Genomic DNA, 27,792 nt, shown 5'->3' with positions numbered 1-27,792 from the left:
CAGGTAGACTGCGTGGATGAGGCGTCCGCTGACTGGCTGAAGGAGTACGCTCCAAAGCTCGGAGGCTGGAAGGGTCCTGTCCTCTGCGCGAAGAGGGCGGAAGAKTTGCCAATCATGCACAGCATGACAATGTTCCTCCCTCGGTGCGGGGACAAGCCCTACGAGTTCGCCTTTCGGATTTTCGGTTATTCATAGTTAATTTAGCTAGCTTCAATTACGATTTAGAAGATTCAATTACGATTTTAGAAATAATGAATTTCAAACATATCATAAGCCTATACACATATTTACGCACATAATATCTTTACCATTCATAGAACTTCAATTAAACACTGTACTATTTAGTAAACTAAACAAATTATATGTATTATGTTTTTTAATTTAGCTTTCGGCTAGAGGGCTAAAAGTAAACATATGCTAAATTTTGTGCCTATCATTTATTAATTGTTTTTTTTTATAAATTTCTAAATTTAATTACTTATCGATTTGTTAAGTTAGGTGAAAGTTATCGAAGTGAACAATAAATACGGTGACAGTGGCGTCACAGACAACGAGTCCCTCGATCAGTATGAAAATTTACAAAATTGAGTCGACGTTTGATAAATTTAAGTAGTTTATTGAGGGTAACCTCTCAGATATATGGAGTGAGATAAATAAACTGAACGCGGCTATGCCGAAAAAGTGCTCACATTTAGATAAAAGAGTTGCGGAGATAGAAGACAAACTGAGTTCATCCTCTCCACTTCGTCCAGAGGAGGTTATTACGTTCAAGCTACGCAAACTAGGGCGTCCATCACCCAATCGTTCTAGGCCTTTGCTGATTGAGACACAGTCTGTCACTCATGCCAGAAATATACTAAAATCCAAACCTGATCCTGACACACAAGTTTCCTTCAAGTCAGATCTTACTCCGGGTCAGCAGTCTCAATTGCAAACCATTAAATACATGAATGGCACCCCTAGAATTGTTAATACAAACTTTAATCGTCGTAGTCGAGGAAATGAAATCTAAAGCAGCTACACGTATTCTACCAGAACAGGCGCGGTCTAAGGGCAAAACTGAGCGAGTTCCTAACCTCATCGTCAAGCAACAGAGTCCTTTCTTTACTCATCTATTCAAAATAATGAATTCATCGATAGCTCCTATATCACACTAAGGAAGGACACGGATACTTCGATAAGATGCGAGAGAGGAGGTGGTGTCCTGATTGCTTTGCAATTAAAGCTGAGCTTATGTTCATTGGAAACAATAACGTAGAGCGGATCAAAGGCGAAATGCTTGTATCATCATTGGGTGCGTATATATACCACTACAATCTAATTATGAGATATACTATGCCCATACTTAAACATTAGTACATTTGAGAGAAACATTTCCGGATTCAAGGATCATGATAGTGGGAGACTACAATTTGCGTAACAGTACACTGCGCTTTGATTGGGAGAATACGTACGATACCACTGCTCTGATTGAGTGTCTTAAATAAAAATAATAAGCTGTTGGATTTATTTTTCAGTAATTTGAATCTTTCAATCAACGAAACCCTTATTTTCACGACTGCGGATAAATATTATATCACCCGCCTCTGGAGATCTCCTTGGATTTTCAGGCTAATCTAAAACCAAATTATCCTCCTTCTTATTCGTTTAAGAAAGCCGACTATGTGAGTCTTAACGCTTTCTTTTTAAGATCTAACTGGATTGGGCTATACAAAATAGAAGAAATGGAGGATAAGGTTAGTTGGTTTTATAGAAAAGTACAAGAAGGTATTTCCCAGACAAAAATGAATTCTGGAGGTTTGTCAAGAACAAAAGGGGGTACCGACCCAGCTACCATGACATGGAATGATCTAACCGCTCATTCGGTTACGGAGATTAGTATTATCTTCGCATTTTACTTCAAAAATATTTATACAATGAGCCCAGCGGAGTTGGTCATCATCATTCTGCTGATATTGAAGAAAATGGGGAGATAAATGAATTCAATGCTAACTTCAATGAAGTTTTTACGCAGCTGGTGGCCCTGGATCCAAAAAAAAAAAGCAGGAGCTGATGGTCTGCCTAATATATTTCTATACAACTGTGCTGCCGGGCTCTGTCAACCTATCACACATATATTCAGCAAGTCTTTTCATTACGAAACCTTTCCATCGGCGTGGAAATCGTCGTTCATCAGTTCCATTCACAAAAATGGCCCAAGATCTGAGGTCGCATAACCAGGAACCTTTAACCTACACTTTGAATGACCAAAGACTCACGGAAGTTGAAGACCTCAGAGACCTGGGTGTCACTATTGCCAGAAGACTAAATTTCAAGAAACATATCGAAAAAATTACTTCGCAGGCATACGAAATACTAGGGTTGATTAATCGTATGTGTAGGGAATTTGAGAGCAATTGCTAATTAACCTGCCTGTTCTCAGCATTAGTGCTACCTACCAATGCTCAACAGAGTAGAGAGAATCCAGCAACAGACACAGAAACGATATCAATTCAACAGAAGACGTCCGAAGAATCCTGAAAATAAATTACCTGAAATCTCGACAGCAGGTTGCAGACCTCATCTTCCTTCTTCAAAATCTTCAATGGATTAATTGATGCCCCAGAAATCTTTGCAGACTTTGAAATCACACCAAATGAGCTTAACCGCAGACAAACGAGGATTCTGAAAACTTGCAGATCGAACAAAAATGTATCTATGTAATCAATGGCCCAAAGGATATAATCTGTAGATTGGTAAACTCTCTGCACGGTGATGTCAACTTCTTCAGCGGATCTCTACAGAACCTCAGAAAGTTCGTTAAACACGTTTTATTAAAATACTAGCATACGAACTAGGTTACTTGTTTAATTCCTAATTTTATATGTTTCACCTGATGTCTTATTTAGAATTATAATTGTTATTTGATGTATAGTGCCGATTCGCGTTAAATTAATAAATAAAAGTAAATAAAAAATAAACTTACCTCAATTTTTTTTCGTTTTGGCTTTAAAAACATAGTAAGATCGTTATACCAAAGAGGTGTATATATTTTGCCTTTAGAAAGATAAACTTTTTTCCGTACCAATTCAGTCCGAAGCCTACTGCTTAATTTTCCAATTATTTTACGAACTGACTCCCATTCGCTTGGAATACCCACTTCTTCAGCAATATTTTTAATTTCCTTCTCTCTTTTCTTATTATCTCTGGGTAATTGCAAATCGTTATCCCACAGAAAAGGCCGCTTTTCATACCCTTTAAATATTGCGAGCATCTTATTTTTATTAAACGATCCATTTAAACCAAGTTCCTGTTAAATTAATATAAACTTATCATATAATATAAGGCAATACGTACAAATTATTGTACCTCTATATAAGCAGCAATTTCAGAATTTTCTGTATTACATCCTTTATAAATATTTTTTTCGCTTGTATTATTTTCCTGTTAAAAAATAATAATATTAATAATTTAACATAAATAAAATATAACTATATAAAYATTACAAAACCTTTAAATGAGCCGCAATTTCAGAGTTCTCTACATCAACTTCGTTGTCAATATAATTTTTTTCTGTTTCACTTTCCTGTATTAAAAAAAGAAAACTATTTCTTTAACATGGATTAACTTTATATATATTTAAAAACTTACGCTAAAACTATCTTCAGCTTCTTCGCTGGCGTATCCATCCGTTATGTTCAACTCTTTAAAATCCATAGATTTTTTCACCTGGTTATCGTCCAACTCTATTTCAACTTTTTCAAAGTCTTGTAAATTCGTTTTACTGTCATAGCTGTCCTGTAAGGCTTTATATGTTTAAATAAWTTTTTTCAATATGAATTTATATGAAAGGGAGTTATGTATATAATGGAAAACTCATGTTTGAKWMATYWARTTTCCGAACATCACCTCATTCGAAYYTGCCGWCGAGAWCTGTGCATCACCATCGTCCRYATCTTCCTGTAATTAAAWATTAATGTAAAGTATATAATRGACAACTGTCGATTTATTGTRTTTCCAAACATCACCTGATTTAAAACTGTCGTCGGAAAGTTGTTATCTTGTTCAATATCTTCTTGCAAGGAATGATTATCTTCATCTTCAACTTTAGGGTTCATAAAATTACACATATGATCCTCACAAATGTGTTGAATGAAATCTCCTAAYTGAAGAAAAGTGTAGTCGCAAAAGCTACAATTTAAGAAAAATTCTTTTGGGCCAATTGTCAACTGAGTAGTAATTTCTCCACATTTCTTTAAATCTGCACATTTAATTTTATGCTTTTCCATTTGAATTTCCTTGTTTAATGTTTTTTAATACTTCTCTATTATTCAGGAATATTATATTTATAATTAAGAATAATGAATCTGCGAGAAAAGTAAACAAATTTGAACACCAACAATTTAAGTGATGACACTTATAATACTCGATAATATGTAAAAAAAAAAAATTATTGATGAAGTGTGGCCATCAAGATGCAAAAGCAGATTAACTTGAAAATTTTCCTAAATTAAAAAAATCCTAGCTAAATTTTTTTATTCGCTTCAGAAGAAGAAAATTATTGTTTTCTATTTACAAAATATGAAAAACAAAAGTTACAAAAAATAGATCCAGCACATTTACGAACTATAATGCTAATTCACATACAGCTTTTGCTTTTGACATTTGCTTTGACAGAAAATTTGAGTACGTTACGCTCTGCCAAGTAACTGTTGCAATTTTTATTAATAAGTAACTCGAAAAGAAGATCTAACTTTTGCTTTCTTCACTTTAAAGTAAAAGTATGAATTGTCAAACAAAGCGAATAAAGTTCTATCTGAATGGATTATTACTATATCTTGATGTTCGAAAAAAATACTCAAATCTTAATAGTTTTATGAGAAATTGAATACATCAAATGGTCGAATGGTTATTCTGCAGTCATTTTCGAATTTCTGCTGTTTGAAATGGGCTTGAAGTGAGCTGACTTAGCTTCCGTTTCCTCATTTCGCAAGCTTTTCGTTCATTTTTACTTTTGTATTCGCTGGAGATTTTCTATTATTCCTGTCGTTAACAGAGGTACGCGAACAGATATCATCAAAGCATGCTTAATATCGCCGCCATTACTTACTTCAATTGAAAATATAAAATTACGGACGAATATGAGATCTCATATTCATAGAATCACTGATGATGATTTTCCACAGCAAATGCTTAAACTTGGGGAAGAAATTTTTCCTACTCCGAATTTAAGAAGTAATTGTAGTCCATATTTTAGAAATTTTAATAGATGCATCTGACATTTCATTTCATTGGTACTAGGGCAATAGTGTCACCCAGAAATGATAGTGTCAACGAAATAAACGATTTTATTATTCGGAAGATTCCCGGAGAAATAAAAAAATACAAATAAAACAAAAAAAAAAACTGCTTTTAAATTCATTAAATCCTTCAGGACTGCCACAACATGAATTTGCTTTGAATGGCTTTAAAAATTGGAATTCCATTTATGCTTTTGAGGAATTTAAGTCATCCAAGCATGTGCAACGGGACGGGGCTGCTTATAAAGGAATTGAAGGATAATTTAATTGTTCCCAAGGCCAAACTATCGAGTTAGTATTGAATAGAATTGACCCATGAAAAGAATGTTTTACTCATGGCCAACTGTATTTTGGTCTATCGCAGGTCGGAAGTCCTGAAAATCAATTTGTATTGCTGCCAAAATTATATTAACATTAAATATCGTTCACAGGGAAGCTCTGACTCAATAAATTATTTTTCTGGGCTGCTAGTTTGCTATAATTTTTAATATTTTTATGGAGGTTTGTCGCGAGTTGTTTAAGCGTCAATCTTTTCATACAAGGATTTAATTTTGACCGTTCATTTTGTATTGCAAGTATATGCTGTAGTGGTCCTATATAATAAAGTTTTCCATACAAAAATTAGATTTTTCTCGTTCTGTTTGTATAATAGCTATATGCTGTAGTGATCTTATATCAGACGTTCCAATAAATGAGCAGTTTGTTGGGAAGAAAAAGACGTGTCCACTATTTCAGGTCGCCATCTTGAAAACTGATAAATTTGTTGGTAAAACATAGAAGGAATCATTTGAGACGATAAGTTAAATATATGTATATGTGACCTGGTCTACGAAAAGGGCTAACGTGCGATAACTAGTTTTCTGGGAAACAGCTGTTATAAATCTCATCTTCCATCCATCCGAATCAACTAAAAAGTGAAAATTGATTTTTTGGATTTTTTGACACCTAAGCCCCCTTTCCGTAGACCAGGTCACATATATATACGCGAATTAGACCCTCAGATTTTGCGACATCGCATTTTCTTTCCAAACATCATTCCAATTTTTGGAAATTGAACGATCAACATCAAATTTTTGTAAGGAAGGGTAATACGTTCAATTGCCTTATAATAAATTATGTATGTATATGCATTCACTAAAGAGCAATTTATTTCTTAGTCTACGAATGCAACTAATATTTTTAAGTTTATAACTTCGTTAGACATTTTTTATTTTTTGTGGAATAGAGTTTAACAGAAAGGTTCTACACTTAGTTGAACATTTACATATATAATACAATTTTTAGTTCAATAGATGTAAGAAAAGTAAATTATACGTATAACCTTAATAAAACTCAGTTGACAAACATGTTATAAGTACGAAACAAACACGCAATAACGAATCCTTCGCACTGAAGCAGCTGAACAACAATTTCTGCAGATATTTTCGACTATTCGCTAAATAATAGGCAAATGATAAAAGCGGTAAATGCAAAAAGGAATAGTAAGAGATTGATGGACTTGTTTATTTCGAAAATTTATGGCTTTTTATTTTCTTTATTAGTAGATGTAGATGCCGGACAAAGTGATGAACGAGTACTTAATCTCGTGGTCTGAAACAAAAAAATATATAATAACTATTTCTACTATTTTTAATTATCAGAACTTACCAATCGAGATGTTGTCTGTTTTGAAGCATTCTGTTGTTTCACCATCGACTGTCTACCTCGTACTACTGGTACAGACAATCCGCTCAAACTTTTTCGCGAGCGCACCGGTGACTTGATCTTCGTCAATTCAGGTAAAGCCCGTTTCTTTACTCCCGAAGTATTTGCAAGTGGCTGCTGTAATTTTGACGGTGTAGAGACTGAAAACCGAGGATTTTTCTTTGTTATCGTGCCATTGGGTCTTCTAGCAATACTACAAATGGCTGGTGTTGAGCATGCGTTGGGAAAACCTGAAATCTGTTCACCACTTCGAGTTGGTGGCATTGGTGTGCTCGTATTGGATAATTTACCAGCCATGGTAAGTAAATTCATTGAAGTTTCCATGTTAATGGTTTGGGAGGGTATACGTGAATTTACATTGGATCCTTCTGGTGTAGCAATTGTAGTTGTAAGCATGGGTGCTACTTTCTTAATTGGCATTACAGCCTTAAGTGGGCCATTGGATGCCATAATCGAAGTTTTCGTCGTCAGAGTTTTGGTTCTTTTCTTTAAATCCGGTTTGAAAACATTCAAATTGGTTCGTGAAATAGGGTGCATAACGGCATGTTGTTGAGATTCATGCTCTTGTAATTTAGAAGGACCGAGTGAGTAACGCGACTGGATTGTTGAAGTGCTAACAAAACAAAAATTCATTTTAACATACATTTATATAGTATAAATACATTTCAAGAACTTAAGCCTACTTTTGTAAACGTCGAGAGTTTGTCGCACCGGCTCCTTGAGGTAATGAGCTAAGAGGCGTATGTGGTGTACCACTGGAAAACGAATTCCGTCGTTGAGTAGAACGTATTGGTGTTTTCATTTCTACTATAGAGGTATTTATTTGGGACACACCCTCAATAAGAGGAGACTGTACTTCACCTGTAATATAAGGGGATGCTTGCGACCGTATTGGCAATTGTACAAATTTAACTTTGTCATGTATTGATAAAGATTGTGCACGTCGTCGAGGTACAATATTACTATCCATATCATCCAATGCAACGTTACAGTTGGAGGTATTATTATCTTGGATATTAGTTGGTTGTACTGAATTTGTTGGCATAACAACAATAAATGTGGGGTTACACATTGTGGATTGCTGTAACGGGTTATTTCCTGACGAATTAATACCTTTCGTAGCATCCATATTAGGTGCTTGGGTAGCAATTTGGTGTTGCTCAAGTAGTTTGCCTATTTGTTCGATGATATCATTCACATCTGGATTTGTTGCGGCAGTGTTTTGTAAGGATGGTTTAAAGATTGGCGATGTTATTGGTGAAAGAGCGTTGACATGTGGTAAGAGCAGATTATCCCTTTCCGTTACTGGTTCGCCATCAAATGTACCAGAGGATTTTAACATTACTTCTGGCATTTCTTTTGTAGGTGGCGAACATTGTGTAGACTGAATAGAATGTGGCATTTGGGAGTTATCATCATTCGATGCTGCAGTTCCACTAGTTTTGTCACAACCATTATTACTTTTCGTCTTTAAAAACAAAATAAATAATTTATTAATTTTAATATTTGCATTTTCACATTTTCATACCTCTAATTCCATATCAAAAGTTCCCTGTCGCACAATGGTTTGTGGCACTTGCGTTGATGGTTCACTATCATGTACATTTTTTATTAATTCATCGTTATTATCTTCGCATTTTTCAGTATTTAAGGCTGTACTCAGTTTTTTTAACAAACAGTTGGCTTTCACTTTTTTATCGTCATCCACAATTTGGTTATCGCATAACAAAGATTTTAAGTTATCTATTAAAGACACAACATCATGACCATTACAGGCCTCCACTCGCTTTGCCCGTAATTTTTCTCTTAGAGCCGATAAATCTGGAACCGTCAAATTTTGTGGCGCAGGCATTACTTCTTCTGCTTCCCTTGTCAGTAACGAAGTCTCTTCAGGAACTGGTGATGGCAATTTTCTCAACATGGGGATACTCAACATTTCTAGATCGGCTTCGAAATCATTTTCGGCGTTTGATAATTTTGGTGGTTCTTCCCTTAGGAGATCATCGTCTACTAATTTTAAAGGCGACTCCGTCGCAAGCATATAATCACTGAAGTGCGCAGCAGCGGAAAATGCCGTTGAAAATCCACTATCAGTCTGTCGAGATCGACAACTCAATGGAGAATTAAATGTTGAATTTGCTATGCTTAATTTAAGTAGACGTTTCCGATTTTCCATTGCTTTCCGTATTCTAGCAGAATAGCCATCAGCACTATTTGCGGAACTTTCATCGCTTTCAATCGCAGAGCTACAAGTATCTGGCGTAGATTTAATGGACATAGAAATTGGTGGACTCTCACTATCTAACTCGTGGACTAAAGCAGAATGATAGATTGATAAACTGCAGTTTGAAGCAGACATGTCAATGATATTTTTTATGTCGGTTTTCTCCAAAGTAGCCGTTTCTTTAACAGGACACGTACCATCATCATCCAGTATATTGTCATCGCTGAGTGATAAAAGCTTTCCGACCTTAACTTCATTTTGGGGTTGCATAGAATAACGTGCCTTTATGATAAAAGTAATCGGTAATAAGTATTTAATTTTAATATATTTTGCCCACCTTTACGCAAGCCTCCTTTTCGACTATATCAAAAGGATCTTCGGGTCGAGTTGATAATTTTTGCGCCAAGTCAAAAGGGTTGTTATCAAGACTTTCACGCCCTTCATTTTCTACAATAAGAACATCTGGTAATGTACACTCCATAATTGATTGTTCGGGATTGTGCAGACTACTCGGCGATGCATTACTTTGATGCAACGTTTGTATTTGTTTATCGTCATCCTCAATACTAAGATCGATTAAATTCACAATTTCAATACGATTCATTTGTTTAAATGCTCCACAATTTTATTGATTTTTCTTAAAATCACAAAATAAAAAATAACTATAATAAACAATGTTTCAGCGAAACTTTACAGATTATTCATCCTTTTAAAATGGCAGCTGTTTTCCTTTTAAACTTAACTGTTCGACCTGTCAATTTTGTTCCTTTAAGCCAGGTAAAATTACCTGGTTGACGGTGCTACCAAATCGAAGCATTTAAATTTACACAAAATTTCTTTAAGAATGCAAACGATTGAGCAATCGTTAACAAAGACTTCAACCATGGTCAAGTTTCAACATAATCACAACGTAAATTGGAACATATCGATACAAAATTTAGGTTAAATGCTCAGAGCTCAAAAGCCGCCAGGGCCCTATCCCTATTTTTGGGAAAATATCTTAAAATGATTGTTCGAACAATCAGTCATTTTCACGGTTTTTTTAAATGTTGGAATTACGAATAAAAAATGATATATGATGTGATGATTATGATTATGTTTATTTATTGGGTGTATGGTAGTTAAATAAATTGCTAAAATTGCACGTAAAAAAAGGTCCTGTACGATATCCACGATTGCGTCGCAATATTGGACTTAAAAAAAAATTTCAAAAAGATTATTAATCTGTAGGAAAGTCGCTATCGCGTTATGGAAGTTTTTCTTATTATTTTAAATTTGACAAAATGGTGGCGTAGAAAAAAAAGCAAAATTTCAAAAAAACAATGCAAGCTTCCATAGTACGATAGCCAATGACATTAAAAATGTTCTCCAAATTAGATTAGATATCTACAAAATTCTACCAGAGTGTGAAACCGTTTTTAAAAACACCATTCTGCGAAAAACGCATTAAAGATTAGAACAATAAACGCTTTTACAATAAACGCTACAGCGACTGTAATTTGAATTTCGTATTCAAAATTTTAGAGAATGTTTATTATATTGTGTACTATCCGAAAATGCAAATCCGATCCAAAAAATCCGATTTCCCGAAAATTTCATACTGAAACGATCTCTTAATGTTAATTGACCGCTAAATAAGGCGCAGACAGTTTTTTCAGTTAAGGTCAGAAAATCATTTTCCCAATTTAAAGGCTTTAAAGGCAAAAAAAGATAGAGGATAAAGGATAAAGCTTTTTTGTGGCGACATGAGTAATATAATTTAATTAAATTTAATGGCATATTATTGTACAACTTTTGAAGAAACGAAAACATTTTCAATGAAAAATATTGAAAAAAAAACGCCTGTGACGGTGAATCTCCAGAGGCGCTTTGAAAAAAAGTGTTGAATATTACAACTTGTTACCGGCTCATCTGGAAGAAAAATATTTATATGCGTTTTAAAGGTGATGGATTTCACGATGTAATCAGATGAAGTTTTTTTTCCATTATTTTCTATTTTTACTAACATATTATACTCGATTATTTGAGCCAAAATCGCGCCTTTAAAAAAGAAGAAAAAAAAAACTCTTACAGCCAGCAAACTCTTATCTTATAGATACACATAGTTTTTTTTTTTGTTTTTAATTACTCATATTAACCAATTTTTTATTAAATGTATTTATGTATTTAATATTTTTTATTAATGTGCCTTATTTTAAAATTTCTTCTTTCCGACAAGGCATTTTGTTTTGTCGGTGTTTTGATTGTCGGCATTACGTTATACACCCGATAGAAACATAAATAAAAACATGTAAATGAATGAATAAAAGTATATACTTAACTTCGTAAAAATTACATTGTTTGCTTTTTCAGAAAAGCCACTATAATGAACAATTACCATTTTGTATTTAAAATCAAAAGAAGAAATTAGTTAAACTTTAGGTTTTTGGAAAATGTGATCATAAAGCCTTACTCTTCGAAATGTACGCAATTTTCGTAATTAGTTTAGTAATAGTAAATATTATAGGAAACAACAAATGAACACTTGGCACCGGAAAACATTACAATTAAGAAAAAACTGTGATAATCTTTTCGCTTGATTGACAAATAAAAATTCTTTAGTGTGAAGTTAAATATTTTATGTACATATTTGGTTCTTTCCAATTTATATTTTAGTAGAATCGCAACATATATTCGGAAAAAGGATACTAGTAACGATATATTATTGAATAACAACACATGGATTATTTTATTTACGATCCGAAAACGGTATGTTACGCCCCGATCAGTCCTAAACAACTTTAGGTTGATTTAATATTTCTCTGTATTAATAGGACGATTTTACCAACAAGTCGGTTATAATGACACGCAGCACTAATAGCAAGGCAAGTTCAGAGTTTAGTTGTATTGTAAAAATATGCAGCATAAGAATGAAGCATATCGTGTAAAAAAAAAAATAGTATACCTAAATGTTTCATTGTTTTCCCTTATGATAGAATTCAAAGCAACGAATTCCGGTGAAGAAAATCCGATATTTTTTATGGCCATTTGTCTTGGGTGTAAATCTGTACGACTTTCTGGCTCTATGTCATCTTGTTCCAACACATAGTCTTCATCTATCACGCCCGTTTCTGATGAGCACATCACCTTTTCAGGTTTTTCATAAAAAACAAACACAGGAATATGACTTACCTATGATTTCGAACCAATAGAGAGTACGATTTTACTTAAAAACTAATTTTTCAGATAATTTATGTTTATGGTACTTTGAGTTGATTGTAATTAACAATTTTGAATTAAACAGCTATGGTCACTTTTTTCCTGCATTTATTACTATAATTACACATTTTTGCTGAAAGTAATTCACAATTTATTACAGTTGTGATATCGCAAATTATGATTTTACTTTCAGTGCGCCAGATGGAATCAGAATGAAAAATATGTTCACCTTTTTCATCAATTTAATACAATATATATTTACATTTAAACTAGTAACATACACCTCTTACATGTATTATTATAGTAATACTAAAAAAATATTATGTCATTACTATTTGCATTCGTTTTTTTATATCTTCAGTATTACTATCCAAACTTGGTAACCTGGTTACACCAGCATTTAAAACTTGTCTCACATTAATGTTGATGCGCGCACAATTAAGGTAGTTTTTAAATGGTAACCAAAATGCTTCGTCAATTACTTTTTTATATAATGTTGTATCTATACCATATGAATTAACTTTTTCAACTAGCGTAGAATCTATTCGGGCTCTTTTAAGGCTGGGCGAACTTATGGATATTGAACTTTCTGTATGAACAAAATTGTTCCAAGGTTCATCACGAGCTTTCATTACACGTGGAACAGCATGATAGCATAAACGGGATTCACCAGACATAATGAGCACATCTCCACTACGTAAATATACTGCTAATGGAGACATTTCTTTTGTTCTTCCACCAATCAAAAATATCGCAGTTTGTCCGAAACTAAAACAATAGTTTGCATTAATAATTTATATAAATTTCTATGAATTTGAATGGTACCTAAAAGAGAACAATGGAGCTGTTCGATTAGGCTCTGAATGATCTGTATGAGCAGAAAGGGTTGTACCGATTGGGTAAAAATTTACAATTGCTGCTTGTGCTTCATACAATTTAAATCCTAAAACAGAAGCAAAGTGTGCACTTAATGAGGCAAGATCTTTTGGAAACTCCCCACGCTTTTCTTCAGAGTACTTTTTAGAATCCCAATCATGGTGGTACCCAAGAGTAGTCCATCTCATTGAGATGTTCATACGACGTATTTCATCTATGTCAGTGCATTGTTGTAAAGATTGCCACCAATCATTTAGCACTTCTATGGAAAAGAGTTGTGGGCTTAAATTATTTATATTTGGAGTTTGCGGGTAGTCTTTTAAACAACGAGCCATCCAGTAACGTTGGCCTTGCATGGTGAATGGATTTCTTATTACAATAGCACCTGAGGAGTTAAGAGTATAACAGACCCAATTGTTTATAGGTTCTAGACCTGGAAACTGTTCATTCACATCTTGTCTGTGGGTTAAGTCCACTTGGTGTACCTAAATTGAAGAATTGCGTTGATATTAATATTTTTATTTTACGCTACTCAAAATAATACTCATAATATAAAGTAAATTTACATGTGCGGCAATTTCTTGGAAATTTTTATCAAGATCTATGACAGAGCCAAAATCTGGAACAGGTGATTTTCGTTTGTAGTATTTGAACTTTTCTTTAAACATTTTTAAATTCACAAAAAGTACATATTGAAAATTTCTAAAAAGTTATCAAAAAAACCTAAACATAGGTATGTTTAAACACCCGTCAAATTTATTCTAAATATGTGTAAATGAATGTTATTTCATATGGTGGTGTTCACTATTTTAAGCATTTTTTATTTAATTTGGCAGTACTTGCCCCAGATTATAGAAGTTCTCGGCGTTTAACAATGGGTACGTATTCGAACTACAATTAATACAAGGTGTTTTTTTGCTCTCATTATTTTAATATATTTTTTTATGTTAATATCTGTTTCTTATAAATGATTTGTTTACATTTCTTCTTGCGCGCAATACATATGTGTATCAGTGCTGCCAGTATAACTAATCAAATTTTTTTTTATCGAAATTGAACTTCAAACTTATTTTCAGATTTTACAAATTACATTTTCATCATCAGCCAGTTCATCACTGGCTTACCGCTGTACCAGGCACCCAAATTAGGTGCACCTGGTTCGTTCTGCTAGGCTGTTCAGCCGTTGTCTACACTCCCGCACTAGTAGCGATTTGATCCCGTATTAGGAGATCGCTTTAAGTGCCGCTTTACTATCGCTAAGTATGGTTATCCGCTCATTGTGATAGTGGTGATGTAGGTTTATCTCTATGCACTGACTTATGGCAAAGACTTCTGCCTGGATAATGCTCGTTAAACTTCCCATAGGTATGGAGAGCTAGGTGCGTGAACCCTCGATCCCTGCAGCGATTCCCTCCGACGTTTTCGAGCCACCCTTGCTGCCGAGGGTAACCTTAAACTTCTTCGTGAAGTTAACAGTTTTAGTAATGCTATCCTTCTGGAGGAGGGCTAATAGTATATTGTCACTTATCACTTCCATCCTTTGGAACGAGATTACCTTGCCTTTGCCACACGCAGAAGTGTGTGCTTGGCTACTTGACCGATCACTAAATGAAGCGGTGTAGGTTCAAGCAGGACATCCAAAGCTGCTGTTGGACGAGATTACCTTGCCTTTGCCACACCCAGAAGTGTGTGCAGGACACCCAATGCTGCCGTTGGACAAGTGCGCATTGCGCCCGACATGCAGACAGTGATAGCACACCCCCCTGTGGGCAGCCTCTTGTTCTGCCAAGACGAAGCCTTGTATCTCCTACTGTGGTTTCAGCAATTCTGGTACGCAGTACGGCCTCTATCAATCTACGCACCGGTGCTGCCACATTACTTTCTTCCAGTGCCCCGGCTACACTCATGTGAGATGTGTTGTCAAAAGCACCTTCGATATCCATCCACACCCGGAGACTTGAATTTCTCAAACGAGGCCATGGCCCACTTGACCGAATCCGCAGTATATAATTGCTTAGCGACACACTTATATGTCTTCGCGAATACATTTGTTAGAATAATCGAATAAATACGATTTTTAACACAAATTGAGATATGATTTATTCATATTTATCAACATCATATTTTTGATTCACAGGACACTTGACAAGAACTACGCAGGTCCAAGTTCGATATGTTAACACATATATTTTTTGGTTATATGCTCTTCAAGCATTTGTAACAGATGACCAGATCTTGTTTAACATTTGCCATGTTGATTATTTATCCAAGTTAGTTCTCTATCTTCATTCGGATAAGATCCAAATTGTTGACTCTATTCAACTGGGACTCAGCTGAGAGGTGCATTCAAATTATGATATATAACATCGTCGGGGTGTACTGATGCTTCCAATTCTATTTTAAATTAGAAAAAATATGAGATATGATTTCTGTCTCTAAAATTATAATTAACCGAATTTAACCATTTTATAATGATTAAAATATAAATTTTTGGTATCGATATGTTAAACATTTTCTTAAAACACTAAACAGTAAAAAAAAAACATTACTGTACAAACGCAATAATTACACAACTGGAATTAAAATTTGCAACTACTTTTAATGAAATTATATATTCTCAAACAAGATTGTCTAGTTAGGAAAGTACGCTGTGAAGATGAAACTTCAAATTAGTTTCAAACGAATTTTCCACATGGATTCAACATCTGGTGCAGCTTTCTATAAAATAGAGAATATCCGATATCCTTTAACATGATCCCAACCGTATAATATTCGTTACTAAAATCTGAACTTAATGCAAACTTTATAAATACTTTTTTCTTGTGGTTTAAATAGAAAAAACAAACAAAACTTAAAAATATTATCATTCAAAGAACTTTTGTTGGAAACTGCTAAATAATTACGTACTTTACCATCGAAAATCGAATAAAGTTTTTATGTTTTTTATTGTAATGTTCCATTATCTCGTTGAGTTGTATCTCAAAATTTTATTTGTCCGAGTTTTGTTCATCGATGACGTTGAAAAGGGCGATTACATTCGTAAAACTTGTTGAAAATTTAAGATGTATTCCTTCGTTCTAATAGGTGGTTTAGGAACTTCCTGTGCCACAACACGCTACTATTACTATATTTTTTCATTATATACTTTCATATTAAATCCAACTTGCAACGTTTACCAATATGGACTATATACAAAAAAAAAAAAAACTGGTTAATATTTTTAACCAAATTTTTCATAAATAACAAAAATTCGTATGTATAAAATTGAGTATGGTTATTCTAGCTCTAATGTTATTAAATTATAGAATTTTCAAGTCCCTAATTTTATTAACTACATTATGAGCAATTCCGTTTCGCACAATTTTTTGTTTTAACATATTATTACATTATAATTTAGCCAATTTTATCTTTTGAAACTTTTTATATACATATAACAGCTTTATCAATTTCGAAAGTTATTCAATTTTGTTGTTTTATTTCAGTAACACAGATTAACATGATTGAAGTAAGAGTATTATGTATTATATGAATATTTTTTATAATATTATAAACTTTGTTAAGTTATTCAGATAAAATGTAAACTATTATTAGTTGTATTGTTCTTTATTATTATTTGCACACAAATTCTAGACGACATACAATTACATTAATTTTATCAATATTCAGTTTATTGCGAAAATGTAGTGATTAATATAATATTGATTTTATGTTTGAATTTTATATTATTTTTTGAATAGTAGTTAGTTATGATTACAATGTTTGATTCTGTAAGATTTTATATCATCATAAATTTATTTGTATTTCCTAATAATACTTTGATATATTGGTTTATAAGGTTTGACTGCAGTCTCACGTGTACGCTTAAATCCAGATCCAATAAGAGTAGTTGGTGGTCGTTTTATAGGCACTGTTGATGGGATAACTTTTACTTAATTATTTCAAAATTATTATTTTATATACAAAGTTATAAGAAATTTTCAATTTTTTTATCTTTGATTGTTTAATAAATAATATTGCATTGTTATTAATACCCACGCCATTATATATATATATATATATACATATACATATATATACTCTAAATACTTAGTATAGCAAAAATTTCTGAAGTACTTATTTGTAGACAACATACCTTTTATATATGGAGTTGGAATAGTACGCTTTGGGATTCGAGGTTGATATTCAATTATTTCTTCATACTGTTCCTCTAAACTGAAATATGAGAAAAGTAAGTTTTAACAAATTATAAAAGTAGGTTCGAAGGAGTTGCCTATTTCAAAAAGGAATGAAAATAATTTATTTATTAAATGCTCTCATGGATATCATTTGAAGATTGTGGGATAGTCGACAGCATATAGTCGGATAAAAATCATGGACTGTTACGGTTTCGTACACCCAACTATTGTGAAAATTGTGAACTTTCGTTAATTTTTTAAGTACACCAAGAAATTTACTCCATAGTCATTTAAAAAACAAAATTTTATTTAATATGGCGACTAAATATATTACTAAACAAACCAGTCATATCTGTTACAAAGTCTTGACCTAAAAGATGATCTTATTGAAAAAACAAGAAAATAAGCATATACAAGCGTCCATTACATTAAACAATCTTCTTACAAATCGATTACACTTACCTCTCTGGGGAAGCGCCGTGATGCTTAATTAGATTTAAAAATTTAGATGCACCTTCACCAGTCGAGAACTTATTAAGCACCGTCCTGAAATTTTTTTTTTTTAAATATTACCGTATGAACATTATCTTATGGAAACTTACTTTGAATATGTTTCAGCAGATTTTGGATCTATTTCCATAAGTTCCCGCAGTTGTTCTTGTGAAACTTCATCGTTTTTATCTGGTACAAGATATTTACGTATTTCTGCTAAAGCGTAAGCAATTCGTGCATGTGCCTCAGCAGGAGTTGCTACAGTGCTTATTTCTATGAAGAGATCTCTATTTAGGTGCGCATGTTGAGGATCACCTGATTGTCTTAGTTCTTCTTCCTTATTACGGTCCCGCATTGAACCACGGCCTTTTATAATAATTTTACACTGCGTCTCTTCATGTAAACGTCTTAATGAATTACCCTTCGGCCCCAATAATTTTCCTGTAAAGTTGAACTGGAACCAAAAAAAAATTATCAAATATGTTAAATTCTATGAGTATGCAATATTATATACCTTGGGATATTGCTTAACAGGAACGAACACTTTTTGAGTAATCTTCATTGGTTTTTGTTTATACACATCAGCCAAGTATTCAGTGCCTGGAATTCGACCAGTTGTGTACACTCGTTCAATTGCTAAAATTGTAAGTTTTGGATAAGTCGGTCGCATATAACCCTACTTACAGCGTATACCTTCGTCAATGACCTGAACACATAAAGGAAATTCGCTACCTAAGCGTTCTCGTTCTTCGTTCAGGTCCGCAAGAAACTTCTGAGCAACTCCATTAATTCGAGGACCTTCATATTCCTCATTTTTACGTGTTGGACCTTCCTCATTAAAATTACTGGCCATTTTAATAGTTTTTAAGAAACCTTTTTCTGCAAGCTTTTACACATAAAAGAAACTCTCATATACAACAAACTTATGTGGATAAAATTACCAGTGATGCCTAATCAATTTAGAGTAATACCAAAACCTTATGGGCTGGATAGACCCAACGTAATTAAGTAGTGCTAACACGTTAAGCTAAACTGTATTATACAAATTTAAGTAGTGAAATGTGTATATCTAACTGGTTCTTGCATTTTTTTTTTCCACAATTCGTTTTATTTATGAAATAATTAACCAAATCTAATATTACATAAATTTCATGATTATGTATACACATTATTGCGTAGAACTAGTTTGGGCTTAAGTTTGACAAAACGAAATCAGCTGAGAATTTTATGGTTAATTTGCTAAGTATTGTTTTGAATTACATATTTTTGTAGGGAATTTTTATTTTGAAAATTTGAAATAGAATCATGGATTTTGGCGAGCTGCGGAATGATGATAAGTTTACCAAAACGGTGAACAATTTCTCAAGTGCCTTGGATAAAATAGAAAAAAGCCTTAGCACAGCCGTAGATTTGAAAGATTTCGATGAACTTTCAACACAAGAAAAAGTTAAACTAGATAATTATCTGGCATATGCAATCAACTCATTATATTGGATGCATGTTAAGCTACGAGGAGATGATCCTAATGAGGTAGCCAATATTTATCAAAACCATCTTATAAATTACTTTGTTTACCAATTACAGCATGGCATAAAAAATGAACTTTCCCGCGTGCGTCAAACTATTGTACGCGATAAGCAAATATATGAGCACAATACCATAAGACCGGTGATAGATAAAGCCGCTGCTGGACGTTTTATTAAACATGGCCTGCATGTAAGATTTGATGAAGACGGAGAGAGGCTTACTGAAAACTCCAGCAATAATGAGATGAACAAGGATACGGTCATAACTTCCTCTACAATTCCCTAATAAATTGTAATGAAATTTAAATGTAATTTCTTTTTCTTAATAATAGAAAATTTGTGTAAATCTTAATGCTGATAAGTAAAAAAATTTAAATATATAGACGTATTCCAATTTCGAACTATATTAACACTTAATTAGAGCTTTTCATTATTTTGATAAATAAATATACTTATAAACTTTTTAATGGCGTAGACACCGCTTACTTTTCATGTGTGCTGTTTTTTACGTGGCGGGTCCCAAACGCAGCGCACAATCCTTGGGAGAGATGATTCCCCTTCTCATTTTAGCTCGCCTTTAAAAGAATGCTTGATGTTTGTTAGGACACATGGTCTAAGACAGGAAGTGAAGAGTGCCTTAGACATATGTAAAGAATCGATTCTGGCAACTCCACTAAAATGGCTATAACTTTGAAAATAATTTGAGTTTTGAAAAATCCTTTTAGGGAAATATTTTTGAATATCAAGACTATCGAATTATGAAAAAAAGAAATTTCAATTTTTTCAAATTGCTAGACTAGAATACCCCATTAAAAGCTTTCATAGCGAATGACGTTGAAATATTCTCTCCAAATTTCAACTAGATATGTATCTTCCTTTGAGATTGTAAACCGTTTTGAAAAACACCATTCTGAGAACAGTTCGTTTAAAGATTGGAGTCGCTATGTTCCCCACTCTGTTCCCTTTCTACAAGAAACGCTGTAGCGATTGTAATAATTGAAATTTTGATTTCAAAATTGTTTATTATAGTGTATACTATCCGAAGATGCAATCGATTTCTCGAAGAGACGATCCCTTAAAGTACCACTGAGATTATGGAACATACAATTAAAATTTATAAAAAAAAAAATGAATTTTGAATTATAACAAGTAGGGATTAAGTAGTGTAAATTAAGAAAGTCTGAGGAAAATGTCCTAAGACGACACGAAGTACTCATCTTACTACTAAGTATCTACTGATTCACAAAGGTTTAGATCACCGAAATAACAGACCTTGAATAAAGTCCGAGTAGATTTTGGCTGATGTGGTAATTACATCTACTACCCCTTGTGTTCCAAGTCCGAAGAAATCAACTCAAAACGAATAAAAGAGGTAATTGCGAAACTAATAACAATTGCAATATCAATTCTATACATCGCGTCATGCTTCATCTCCATCTTTAATAGTCTTAAGTTTTGAAGATTAACAAAGATTTAAGTCCACTAAAGTGCCACTGAGATTATAATGATTTGCTAAAGTATTATATGTCATCTAGTTATACTTAAAATTAAAATTTATAAAAAAATTAATTTTGAATTATAACAAGTAGAGATTAAGGAGTGTAAAATAAGAAAGTCTAAACTGAATAAGTGTTCTGAAAGGTATGTAGGACGACATGAAGTATTCATCTAATACCTTTACTACTGTGTATGTACTGATTCACAAAGGGTTAGATCACCGAAATAAAAGGCCTTGAATAAAATCGGAGTCAATTGCGGTCGTAGAACCGGCTGTGGTGGGAAGAAGAAATCAACTCAACACGAATATACGTAGATGGTAATTGCATTTTTATAGCCGAATATCTGGAAATGGGTCAATGAGAAAGTCCCACAAGTAATGATGAAATACATACATTTCATTGTAATTATATGCATACATATATACGACACTATATATGTATATATACATATATTATTTATATACATATGGTCATATAATTATATTATATTAATATTTACGTACGTATGTATACAACAATGAAATTTCCGGTAATTTATATAAGTGTATATATACATACATTCATACATATTTATGTATGTATATTATATAAAAAGATACATAAATACAAAATTCTTTGTGAATTTGACCTATTTGATCTTGCGGCAGATATACGTAATAAATCCTGTGTAGATTTGGAGGTATGTCTCCATTTAAATAACTTATACCAAGTGTGTGGTGTAACAAAATCAAGGTCACACAAATAACGAGAAGACGAGTATTTAATATCACAACACTTACATATATAGAAGCCGGCATTTTTTGCTTTTTATTTCTTTGTTCATTTGCCAGATGTACACACAACATTTATTTTTTTTGAAATAATTTTCTTTAACTCTCACTTTCCTTCGACAAGCGAAAATTCATTAAGGAAAGCTAATGTACATATATATGTATGAGATTTATTACATTAAATGTATGTATATCTGACCTCTGGCTTTGACCTCTACCTTGTATGCACATATATATGTACATACATATGTATGTTTTAAATAAAAGTACATATTAGTCAAGCGCATATTTGATGACAACACAAGAATTATAAACATACATACATGTATGTATATGAACGGCCATAATATCATATAAGTATACTTACTTTCGATATTGTCCTATGTATTTCATCATACCTATCTGTATATACAAGTTTACATGCATTTTAGTAGTACTCAGTTCCCTTTCAATCTCCATTTTGTTTAAAATTTAAATTACTATTTATCTAAATAATCGTTGAATTATGTAGAAAAGTAAATTCAGAAATGTTTTCCATAAATACATTTAATGACTGTACATATATGTGACCTGGTCTACGAAAAGGGAGCTAACGTGCGAAAACTAGTTTATGACTTTTTGGATTCTATCACGTGAAAAGCATCTCATCTTCCATCCGAATCAACTAAGATTTTTTGACACCTAAACCCCCTTTCCGAAGACCAGGTCACATAGTATTTATACAAAGAAAATATTTATATACATATTTAACATTCGTATAAATACTATATTTTGATCTTTGATGGGACAGTTGATAAACACCGGGGGCGTGTCTACATTATTATAAAAAAAAAAAAAAAAGTTTTGTAATCATTGAATCCAAAAATTGGCATTTACGTGCACATATTTATGTACAAATGCAGCTTTTTTCTGTACGTAGACAAATACAGACTTTATTTTCTTACCAACAAAACCTCAATGCAATTATTGACCAATATTTGAGTAAAAACGTCAGAAGTGTTAAAATTTCGATTATAACATTTATATTATATTTTACATATAACAGGAATTACAACATATCATCAGATAATTTGTACATAGACATATTTGATTATAATTTTAGGAAACTGCAAGTTTCCATTAGAACAATATAGAAGATGCAAGATAAAAATTAATAATTTTGTGCATTGTGGTGGACAACTTCACATTAGTTGCGACAGGACTTTCAACAATTCTTATTTCTTCTTTTTATATGTCGAATTTCTCTCGCCAAAATACAATTTAAGGAGCTTTATTGCTGATAAAATGAATCGCTCTCCTGGTTCACTGCCTTTCTCTATACTATCTCGTTTACTTCTTCTTTACATACATAGTTGTATGTGCGCAGAAATACTTATGATTTAATAGTCAATGCATTACATAATACGAGCTACGTGCTAAAATAAAGTAAGCAGAACAATATGAGCTAAATGTAACAATATGTTTAATATTTATTATAATGCCCACTTTCGACCCCTCCCTTCTATTTTAATGTGTATTTGTTTCACAATTTTCGAAGGAAAAAATCATATTTGGTTCGTTTTACTTAACGTGTCATTTATTAGAGATAATTTTATTTCAGTTGGATCATCTGATAATTGGTTGTAAACATATGCATACTACTTTATTTTCAATTGTTACAGAAGTAAAGTCGACTTTAATTCGTTTATTGGGATTAAATGCTGCTGATCTGTTGTGTGTATATGTTTATTAAACCCATACGAGCTGCAATACTTCTGTTTTAATAAATTGTTCTCATATCCACTTTAATCCTTGCTCTGCATGTATTTGATCAGATCGATGACGCGGTTGGAGTAGCCGAATTCGTTATCGTACCATGAGATCAACTTAACGAATTGATCGTTCAGGGGAATACCAGCCTTAGCGTCGAAGACAGACGAGTGTGTGTCACTGACGAAATCGGTAGATACTACCTCTTCATCGGTGTAGTCTAAGATACCCTTCATTGGACCCTCTGAAGCTTCCTTAACCTTTTGCTTGATTTGGTCATATGTAGCTGGCTTGTTAAGACGTACAGTCAAGTCGACAACTGAGACATTTGGTGTTGGGACACGGAATGCCATACCAGTCAGTTTGCCGTTCAATTCAGGGATAACTTTGCCTACAGCTTTAGCGGCACCAGTTGAAGCGGGAATGATGTTCTGGGCGGCACCACGTCCATCACGCCACAGTTTGCCTGAGGGACCGTCAACGGTCTTCTGGGTGGCAGTGGTTGCATGTACAGTGGTCATCAAACCTTCAACAATACCGAAGTTGTCGTTGATGACTTTAGCCAAAGGTGCCAAACAATTGGTGGTGCAAGATGCATTAGATACGACCTTCATGTCAGGCTTGTAGGCGTCCAAGTTGACACCGCAAACAAACATTGGTGCATCGGCAGATGGTGCCGAAATAATTACCTTCTTGGCACCACCCTTGAAGTGAGCAGAAGCCTTATCGATTGTTGTGAAGACACCAGTCGATTCTACAACGTATTCAGCACCAGCGCTAGCCCAGTTAATGTTGGCTGGGTCGCGTTCGCTGAAGACAATGATTTTTTGCCCGTTGACGACAAGTGCTCCGTTATCAGCAGCAACGGTGCCCTTGAAACGACCATGGGTCGAATCGAATTTGAACAAGTAAACCATGTAGTTTACATCGATGAAGGGATCGTTGACCGCAACAACTTGGGCACCTTTCTCGACAGCGGCACGTAGTACCAGACGACCGATGCGACCGAATCCGTTAATACCGATTTTGGACATCTTCACTTTTTTACACTTGGCTTATTGACTTCAATTATTTAAGTTATGAAAAGAACTACCGTTCAATTCACCAGCAGAGAAACAACTGAGAACTGTAATTCACCCGTAGTAAAGCAATGCTAGAGAAAAAGCATACCGGCTATCCTCAATGTCACTTGAAGGGCATTCGAATTCATCCACCAAGTTTTGCAAATTGCTGCGCTATTATTTTTCCAACAATTTAAACTTTTCGTTTGTTGGAGTAGAACGGCTAGTACTATTATTTCTGTGAAAGCTTTTGAAGTGTTGCCAACACAGCAAAAACCAATATGCATAGGCAAGTTCTAAATCAAACAGCATTTAATCACTATACAAATGTTTATTACTTTACGAATGTTAATATTATTTTCGTTGAGAATATGAACTAAGCTCGCTTTTTAATGAAATAATTTATTTGTTACTTTAAGATGGGTTACGAACTATATTTATACATTATAAATACGAACCAAAGTTTTGATTGTACCAAAAACCGAACCTATACGAAATTAATAAAACAGCTACTCGTTAATTTGTAAACATATTCTATTTTGCATTCAATAATTAAATAGCTCAGCAGTCATTGCGAAAAAATAAATACAGGCATTTCGTATTTCTTATTTGTTGTAAACATAACATGAATACGAAATGTAGTGAAGACTAAAATTTCTTTAACTTTTCTTATGAAGATAAAAAAAGAACTTCAAAGATTTCAGTTTAAATAAATTTCGACAATACCTTTATCTCTGCTTGATGTTTAACTATTTATAAAGTTATATAGTTTCCTAGATATAGATTTGCTTGCTTAGGTTAGGTTGGATGGCTGATCAAAAATCCACGTGGACTAATGTAGTCCTTTGTAATTAGTAGCCAGTACAGATTTGCAGAGGCGCTTAATTTCTATGCACGCCAGATCGGTGGGATGTCTGAAGGTATGTGCCCCCCAGGTATCTAAATCTTGATCTCCCAAAAGCAGGGCAGTCAAGAAGGAAGTGCTGGCTAGTTTCTACCGCATCTTCTTCCAAGCAGCGTCCGGTAATATTCCCAGTCTTACAGCTTGTATGCCAATAGGGCAGTGGCCCGTCAAGAGCCCCATCACTAATGAGAGGCGAGCCTTACTGACGACAAGGAGATCACTAGATCTCCGGCGATCTATTTTGGGTCAAAAGACTTTCGCGACCGCGCAGGTACCAACGCTGACCAAGCAGCCGCGAGGCCCAGCTATCGAGTAGTAGGACACAAGAGGACGCAGGAGCACCCACCCGTTCCCATTCTGCCGATAGCCTTTCCTTGCTAGCTCATCAGCTTTGCAGCTACCTGCGATTCCGCTGTGGCCCGGTACCCATACAAGTCTTATAATAAAAGCTCTTGCCGCCAGAGACAGTGACGCCAGACACTCTTCGACCAACCCTGAACGCACTGTGAATGAGTTCAAGGCTAGTATCGCCGCTCTGCTATCTGAGTGAATGGTTACTTCCCTGAAGGTAGAAACTATCTTGAGCAGCTGCTGCTACCTTGATGGCTGCAACCTCAGAATGGAAGACACTGCAACAGTCGGGAAGTCTGAAGCTAGATTTGATGGAGAGCTCTCGACAGTAGACCCCTCCACCAACCTTCCCCCCAAGCTTTGACCCATCCGTAAAGAAGCTAGCTTCCCTCCCATACCTCACTCGTCGGTATATGTGCAGAGAGGGAGCCACCGGAGTTCGATAATGGTGACTTTCTGCTTGCTTACTACCAAGTGAAAAAAATTATTTTGGGGAATTAATCTTGGCTGATAGATGATCAGATATAAGTATAAATTTAATGAGCTTTGCACCATGGTAAATTTAACCCTCCCCTATTTCACAGGGATTCACATAAGTACAGCATGCTTATAAATTCGAGGATGTTGTTGTTGTTGTTTTAACGGTTATCAGTCCCCGTTGGGATGGTGATAGCCATCTGTGTTGTCGTCGATGTCATCTAACGGGAGGCCCAGGAAACGTGCTGTTTCGACGGGGTCGGACCAGAGGGAAAAGGGTGTTAGATGGGTGGGGTTGGTTGGGCATGCAAAGAGATGGTCAGTGTCATGCGGAGACTCGTTGTATGCAGGACATACGTTGGGTATGTCTGGGGCTATTCTGGATAGGTAGGAGTTTAACCTGCTACAATATTCAGAACGAAGTTGCGCAAGGGTCACTCGCGTTTCTCGCGGCAACTTGAGCTCTTCGTCTGCTATGGATGGTGATTTGACTCCAAGTACGCCATTCACGGGGAGGGAGTCGGTGARGGTGTTGATGGCTCCACTGTGAATGGCGGTCAGTGCCTGTCGGAAGTCTGTAGCGTCCGAGGTCCTGTCGACGTATTGTTCGATGTCGTCGACGTGATCAAGGAATGACCTCCTGATGTTCCTAGGAGGCGGTTCCGCTCCAAGCAGATGACTGCAAGGGTGATTTCTGCGAAAACATCTTAGCAGGAACTGCTTGGAGAGGAGTTCATTATGCTCCTTCGAGGATCATGCTAGGCGCTGTGGATATATGGATTCCAGGGGCTGGTTCCTAGGACTACAGTTTGTTACGCAATCTATAAGCAAATACTGCGGTGTTTCAGGTAGCATTCGCAGAATAGTCCTATTGCACATAAAACTATTCTCATACTATGGGTCTCTTAAACCTGTAGTGACTGGGGTTTATTGAGATGCTTATACCTCTCAGACATGTATACGCTGTTAAACCGTTTTAGCACTCCTTAACTAATAATGGTGTTCAGATTATATGACATCAACTTTGCAATCCGCTTTAATTATAGAATGATGGTACGCACCACATTTTACTGAATTCCCTCTGGTTGCTCTACTATGGCTGTTCGATTCAATGTCCTATTCATTTGTAAATCGATTTTTATTCCTCCCTTTAAAGCAATATGAAATTAAAATATGTGTCGCAAATTAAGAAAGATTGCAAAAATATAATATATTTTTATTAGGGTTTTTTGAATAATGTACTACAAACTTACCACACACAAATATTTGAAAATAAATTATAAATTTAGTTTGAAGATGTGTATTAAAATTAGTTTATTTTTAATTAAATAATATTTCTTTACTTTTTTTTTTACAAATTTCCGATTAAATTACGTAGAACCATATTAATTAATCTCTTGATGCCTTTATGCACATCTCTCTAAATGTGGACGAAGCATAATCAATATCAATATATTAACAATGCTAGTGTATTTGCAATAAAAGTAATTAAAGTATGCGGGCTTTT

At 34.3% G+C, this 27,792-nt stretch overlaps 6 protein-coding genes across 13 annotated transcripts in view; 1 reads left to right on the top strand and 5 right to left on the bottom strand.

Annotated features, from left to right (window-relative positions):
* LOC108968037 (zinc finger protein 214-like) overlaps positions 1 to 4,319 on the bottom strand; it is a 21,904-nt gene extending 17,585 nt beyond the window's left edge. For 2 of the 4 annotated variants that reach the window (XM_018931783.1, XM_018931784.1), the window contains exons 1-5: positions 3,889 to 3,929; positions 3,631 to 3,785; positions 3,491 to 3,565; positions 3,349 to 3,423; positions 2,966 to 3,289 (exon numbers count right to left, since the gene is read on the bottom strand). In XM_018931783.1, coding sequence (XP_018787328.1) covers positions 2,966 to 3,289; positions 3,349 to 3,423; positions 3,491 to 3,565; positions 3,631 to 3,696 — 540 coding nt within the window. In that variant the 5' untranslated portion in view covers positions 3,697 to 3,785; positions 3,889 to 3,929. Of the gene's footprint in view, positions 1 to 2,965; positions 3,290 to 3,348; positions 3,424 to 3,490; positions 3,566 to 3,630; positions 3,786 to 3,888; positions 3,948 to 4,057 lie in introns of those variants that run through there. The other 2 variants (XM_018931786.1, XM_018931785.1) reach the window with 2 other exon arrangements.
* Positions 4,320 to 6,761: 2,442 nt separating this feature from the next.
* On the bottom strand, positions 6,762 to 10,210 carry LOC108968064. The gene is made up of 5 exons (XM_018931830.1): positions 9,545 to 10,210; positions 8,512 to 9,489; positions 7,667 to 8,451; positions 6,927 to 7,596; positions 6,762 to 6,869 (listed from the first exon to the last, which is right to left on the bottom strand). Exons 1-5 carry the CDS (start codon positions 9,809 to 9,811, stop codon positions 6,795 to 6,797), a joined length of 2,775 nt encoding a protein of 924 aa, XP_018787375.1. The 5' UTR covers positions 9,812 to 10,210; the 3' UTR covers positions 6,762 to 6,794.
* A 2,286-nt stretch (positions 10,211 to 12,496) lies between these two features.
* LOC108968029 (DNA demethylase ALKBH1) lies at positions 12,497 to 14,042 on the bottom strand. The gene is made up of 3 exons (XM_018931766.1): positions 13,848 to 14,042; positions 13,231 to 13,766; positions 12,497 to 13,173 (listed from the first exon to the last, which is right to left on the bottom strand). The coding sequence occupies exons 1-3, from the start codon at positions 13,947 to 13,949 to the stop codon at positions 12,726 to 12,728; spliced, it is 1,086 nt and encodes a 361-aa protein (XP_018787311.1). The 5' UTR covers positions 13,950 to 14,042; the 3' UTR covers positions 12,497 to 12,725.
* A 45-nt stretch (positions 14,043 to 14,087) lies between these two features.
* On the top strand, positions 14,088 to 19,891 carry LOC108968031 (nuclear nucleic acid-binding protein C1D). 3 transcript variants are annotated; one of them, XM_018931771.1, is made up of 3 exons: positions 14,088 to 14,159; positions 19,221 to 19,478; positions 19,533 to 19,891. In XM_018931771.1, exons 2-3 carry the CDS (start codon positions 19,254 to 19,256, stop codon positions 19,758 to 19,760), a joined length of 453 nt encoding a protein of 150 aa, XP_018787316.1. In that variant the 5' UTR covers positions 14,088 to 14,159; positions 19,221 to 19,253; the 3' UTR covers positions 19,761 to 19,891. The 3 variants fall into 3 exon arrangements, with proteins under 3 accessions (XP_018787316.1, XP_018787317.1, XP_018787314.1); XM_018931772.1 differs by lacking the exon at positions 14,088 to 14,159 and adding an exon at positions 19,089 to 19,191 and having other exon boundaries at positions 19,250 to 19,478; XM_018931769.1 differs by lacking the exon at positions 14,088 to 14,159 and having other exon boundaries at positions 19,198 to 19,478.
* On the bottom strand, positions 14,377 to 18,905 carry LOC108968030 (KH domain-containing, RNA-binding, signal transduction-associated protein 3-like). 3 transcript variants are annotated; one of them, XR_001993302.1, is made up of 7 exons: positions 18,642 to 18,905; positions 18,463 to 18,584; positions 18,059 to 18,402; positions 17,919 to 18,002; positions 17,414 to 17,493; positions 16,189 to 16,466; positions 14,377 to 15,675 (listed from the first exon to the last, which is right to left on the bottom strand). XR_001993302.1 is itself a non-coding variant. In XM_018931768.1 (6 exons), exons 1-6 carry the CDS (start codon positions 18,799 to 18,801, stop codon positions 16,429 to 16,431), a joined length of 828 nt encoding a protein of 275 aa, XP_018787313.1. In that variant the 5' UTR covers positions 18,802 to 18,905; the 3' UTR covers positions 15,828 to 16,428. The 3 variants fall into 3 exon arrangements, 2 of the variants coding, with proteins under 2 accessions (XP_018787313.1, XP_018787312.1); XM_018931768.1 differs by lacking the exon at positions 14,377 to 15,675 and having other exon boundaries at positions 15,828 to 16,466; XM_018931767.1 differs by lacking the exons at positions 14,377 to 15,675; positions 16,189 to 16,466 and adding an exon at positions 16,859 to 17,188 and having other exon boundaries at positions 18,642 to 18,895.
* A 3,401-nt stretch (positions 19,892 to 23,292) lies between the features above and the next one.
* Positions 23,293 to 24,629, bottom strand: LOC108968039 (glyceraldehyde-3-phosphate dehydrogenase). The gene has a single exon (XM_018931789.1). The coding sequence runs from the start codon at positions 24,524 to 24,526 to the stop codon at positions 23,528 to 23,530; it is 999 nt and encodes a 332-aa protein (XP_018787334.1). The 5' UTR covers positions 24,527 to 24,629; the 3' UTR covers positions 23,293 to 23,527.
* Between the last annotated feature and the right edge of the window lie 3,163 nt (positions 24,630 to 27,792).

This window comes from Bactrocera latifrons, unplaced genomic scaffold (assembly GCF_001853355.1).
Source record: "Bactrocera latifrons isolate USDA-ARS-PBARC rearing strain unplaced genomic scaffold, ASM185335v1 scaffold_20, whole genome shotgun sequence".
NCBI classification, from domain to species: Eukaryota; Metazoa; Arthropoda; class Insecta; order Diptera; family Tephritidae; genus Bactrocera; species Bactrocera latifrons.
This window is presented reverse-complemented; position numbering and strand designations above follow the sequence as displayed.